General features: G+C 45.9%; 1 protein-coding gene across 1 annotated transcript; it reads left to right on the top strand.

Moving 5' to 3' along the window:
* The first annotated feature begins 1092 nt into the window (after nucleotides 1-1092).
* LOC115407017 (leucine-rich repeat transmembrane protein FLRT2) lies at nucleotides 1093-3553 on the top strand. The gene has a single exon (XM_030117333.1). The coding sequence runs from the start codon at nucleotides 1124-1126 to the stop codon at nucleotides 3143-3145; it is 2022 nt and encodes a 673-aa protein (XP_029973193.1). The 5' UTR covers nucleotides 1093-1123; the 3' UTR covers nucleotides 3146-3553.
* The last annotated feature ends 1335 nt before the right edge of the window (nucleotides 3554-4888 follow it).

Raw genomic sequence — 4888 nt, 5'->3', positions numbered from 1 at the left:
GTGCAAGGAATTTGTCTCATCTTATCTCTGCTGACAGGCTGCGTTCATCACCATGCAGCACTTTGCTCTCCTTCAGCACAACTAAACTTAATGAATCAAGGGGAGAGAGGCACCAAAAAAAAAAGACTGCGTTTGCAGTAATGGAGGGAAAATATTTGGCTTAATGGTGAAGTGTGTGCTATCATTACAGTATTGTATGACCCTGCACTTTTTTATAGTTTATAGAATGAAGTGAGATCCTTTAAGGCTGGAGTGGGTAACAGAATTCAGCTTATCAGTGAGTGTCCTGTTCATTCCTCACCTCATTCCTTTCAAAATACTTCTGACAGCTCCTTTTAATGTTTTAATCAACTGTAATAGGGAAACAGTTGAATCTAGCTAGTGATTTTTTTCTTTACATAAATGTCTTTACATAAAATGTTAGAACATTTCCTCATGTTAGGATCATGAACATTAACTTTGAAAACTGTTTTTTTTCCTTTTCAATTTATCAGATCTTTGCTCACAGCCTCGTCTCAGGTAGCTTTTTCCTCTAGCTCTCTGTCTGTGGAATATGCAACAAATCTGAAAGCCATTTATATGCACACGGCTGTGCTCCACCAATTTAGATTGCCTCACTTTGCACTTGTGGGATAGCAGGGGAAAAGAAATTCTCCGGTTTTCAATGGAAGGCGTGCATTTTCAGGACAAAATGACTAATCTCATTATTCTTATTTTTGCAACAGGTTTCTGGCCGCGAATGTCAAGCCGCAGACACGTTTTGTTGTTCTGGAACCAGCAGAATGTGACGAGAAAGGAACAAGAGCAGGACATGAAATGCTCAGCCTTCAGTGCGTACATGGCACCATTAGTGTTGTGTGCTGTGGACAGATCTTTACCTGCTGTCAAAGAGACAAGATGGTGAACACGTGATGAACTCTTATGGTGATTACCAGCTCGGTTATGGACAGTGGCTGGCGAAGGAATAATACTGCTTAATGTGGCCACTGCTCTCGTGTTGAGAGGCACTGGACAAGCGATCGCCGAGGGATTTTTCAGGACCTTCTGCGGTACCAGACTGGACCTAATGTGTAATTGCATTTTTCGCTGATTTAATTTCAGAGGTTTCTAAAAGTCGTTTGAAATGGAGATACAGTGGCGCTTCTGGCACTTGGACTGGGCCTCCTTCCTGCGGCCGTGGATTCCTATACTGTTAGGCCTTCATCTGCAGTTCTCCCGGGCCTCTAACTGCCCCGAGGAGTGCCGCTGTGATCGCACCTTTGTTTACTGTAATGAGCGGAGCCTGACCTCAGTGCCTCTGGGAATTGGGGAGGGTTACAAGACCCTCTACCTTCACAACAACCAAATCAATAACGCCGGCTTTCCCTTGGAGCTCCACCACGTGGCTTCCGTGGAAACTGTGTATCTCTATGGCAACCAGCTCGACGAATTCCCAATCAACCTCCCCAAAAATGTGAGAGTCCTTCATCTGCAGGAGAATAACATTCAGACCATCTCCAGAGCAGCTCTGGCTCAGCTCCTTTGGCTGGAGGAGCTGCACCTAGACGATAACTCCATTTCGACGGTGGGGGTGGAGGAAGGGGCGTTCCGTGAGGCAGTCAACCTAAAGATGCTTTTCCTCACCAAAAACCACCTGAGCAGCGTGCCCATCGGGCTCCCGGATGACCTGAAAGAGCTGCGATTGGATGAAAACAGGATCGCAGTGATTGCAGAGGAAGCGTTCAGAAACGTCACCCGCCTGCAGCGCCTCCTGCTGGACGGAAACCTGTTAACAGATGAGGGGATCGCGCCAGGGACCTTTCAGGACCTGGTCACCCTGAGGGAGCTGTCACTGGCCCGCAACTCACTAACTTATCCACCGCCGTTCCTCCCCAGGGAGGTACTCGTCAAATTAAACTTTCAGGAAAATCAGATCAACCATATTCCTGTCAGAGCATTTGCTGGGTTGCACAAGCTGGAGAGGCTCGATATTTCCAACAACCAGCTGCAGACTTTGACTCAGGGGGTCTTCGATGGTCTCGTGAGTCTCAGACAGCTCACCGTCCGGAACAACCTCTGGTTGTGCGACTGCAGCATCAAGTGGGTGGTGTCGTGGCTCAAATCCCTGCCAGCCTCGCTCAACGTGCGTGGCTTTATGTGCCATAAACCTGAGAAGTTTCGCGGCATGGTGATCAGGGAGCTGACCGCTGAGCTGGTCCAGTGTCCGGAGAACACAGACGTGGCGCCCAAGCCCACCTCAACAGTCGGCGCTGCTCCTCACCCATCCCTGTCCTCTTCCACCGACACCCCTCTGACAACACGGTATGTTTCGTCGACCTCCAGGTCGCCGCTCTTCAGAGTACCCACCCTCTACCCGGTTTACACAACGAGAGAAGAGGGACTGAGGACTAAGCAACCCGTGGACTCCCGAAGGGAGACTCTGCAGGTTACGTTCACCATACTGAATGGGTCGGCTATCCACGTGAGCTGGGTGGCTGCCTTTCCAGTCACCGCCTACAAGGTGACCTGGGCCAGAATGGGTCCCAGTCTGACGGGGGACACAGTGAGGGAGAGGATAGTGGGTGGGGATCACCGTGGGATCCGGCTCGCTAACCTTGAGCCAAAGTCCACCTATCGGATCTGCGTCATTCCCTTGGATGCGTTTAACAACTACCGGCCCAAAGACGACACCGTGTGTACCGAGGCCGTGACCACGTCGGCCCTGTTCAGCCCGGACAACAACAACAGGAGGCGGTCGGGGCCGGAGCAGGCCACGCAGCAAGAACCCAGCTCGCCCTTCTTGCTGGCCGGGCTGATTGGTGGAGCTGTGATTGTGGTGCTGATCGTCCTGCTCGGCCTTTTCTGTTGGCATATGCACAAGAAGAGCCACTCCAAGTCCTCCGCGAAGTGGAAATACAACCGGGGCCGCAGAAAAGACGACTACTGCGAAGCAGGCACCAAGAAAGACAATTCCATCCTGGAAATGACTGAAACAAGCTTCCAGATAGTATCGCTTAACAATGAGCAGCTTCTCAAGGGAGATTTCCGTATTCAACCTATTTACACCCCTAATGGGGGCGTCGGCTTTCGGGACTGCCCCCTGGGGAACAACAGCACAGTCTACTGCAAGAACAATGTTCAGGATGCAGACTTTTCTCAGACATGATGGTTTTGAAGAGCATCAGGATCATTTTTACTGACAAGTAACCACACTTTGCTGAACACTGTACAGTGTGAATAATATTTGAGACCCTCACGTCTTTAAGAAATGTAATTTATACAAGTAACTGGATGATATCTTTTTTATGACAACATCGGATTTCTAAGTTATTGCTTTCTGGAGTTGTGCTGTTTCATTTCTGTGCGCACAGACATGTACAATCAGGATTTATTTCTTCCCAAGTATTTTAAGGCTGGATTTCAGTTGTTTTTTGTTCCTTTTTTTTTTTTTCATTAGTGGAATATTTTGAACTCATTGTATACTGTGACCATAACAGACTCCAAATCAACACTGTAGCTGGAATACATGATGGAACTGTCAGAGAGAGAGAGAGAGAGAGAGAGAGAGAGAGAGAGAGAGAGAGCGAGAGAGAGGCACAAACCAACCACATGCAACACTAGAGGGTGTAGTTTCCTGGACGTCACACAGTCAGTCACACTCACATCACTCTGTGACCACAGCGTCACAGATGATCACATCTACATCACGCATTTGTCTGATTTCCGTCGCAGTCCTTACAGACGCACACACTCAGACTCCCGCTCTCGGAATAGAACACATTTATATGCAAACAACCTTCTCTCTGAATCATAAAGTAATTTAAAGGTCACACTCATTAAACATTCTCAGAAAGTGGCAGGCAATGTTCCTTTTTACCTGCTTTTCGAGATTAATACATCACAGTTAAAGGGTCATGGTATTAGTACTAGTTGTGTTTGATGGTGGGTGTCACAGAGCGAGCAGGGAAAAAGCACATCTGCTGTCTGTTGTTTGTTCGGCTCATTAAGAACCAACTTTTCCTCTTTTGTTCAGCAAGAAATTGTTATGGTTAAACAGTATCTATATATATGTGCCTTGAAGTTATCAGCTTTCAATGTCTTTTGAATCCATGTTTTTGCACAAAAATGTATTCTGTATATACATTCAATACTGTTGTTGTTGCCGAAACATCTTGCTCTTGGTTATTTATTTACCTCATCACACATTTAATTAAAACATATTTCTAAATGTGAATTAATTCCTTCTGTCCTGTAATGGAGCTGAGTGAAACCCGAAGAGTCCACATGTCGGAGAGTTGGATGTGTTGATGCCGATGCTCCCACTGCTCTGCTGCAGCAACGGGCAAAACATTGAGAAACACCTTCCAGTGCACTTAAACACAACCTGATGCTGTGGATAATTAGGACATTTTCTACCTGGGAAACGAATTAAATGAGCATGACCTGAGCATCAGCTTCAGTCCATTACTTGAAAACCATATGTTGTCCTCTGTTGTGTTTGCAGGCCACAGTTGTTCTGTATTGTGTTCAGTTTAAATGGGACCGAGTGGAAACAGGACGAGTTATTCATTCCAGCTGTTCAATTTTTACCAGTGGAATTCATACCAGTTTCTTTGAATTCTCGGAAAATCCAGGTGATTTGAATTCCCTAACATGCATATTAACATTTTAACATACTATATTTGAAGTTTTTTAATGAATTGGAGAAATTTCTTAAAGCTGGTATTTTTAATCAAAGCTTCACTGCAAGACAATATTGTCAAAGTGAAATAAAATCTGGAATACATAATGAGTACTGGTAAATGTTTAATCAGCAAAGCAACATATATATTGGAAAATGGCTCTTCAGTTGCATTATTAATGAGAAAGTGACATTAAAGCAGCTGAAAAACAAAATGAGAATATAAGC

This window comes from Salarias fasciatus, chromosome 19 (assembly GCF_902148845.1).
Source record: "Salarias fasciatus chromosome 19, fSalaFa1.1, whole genome shotgun sequence".
Lineage (NCBI taxonomy): Eukaryota > Metazoa > Chordata > Actinopteri > Blenniiformes > Blenniidae > Salarias > Salarias fasciatus.
This window is presented reverse-complemented; position numbering and strand designations above follow the sequence as displayed.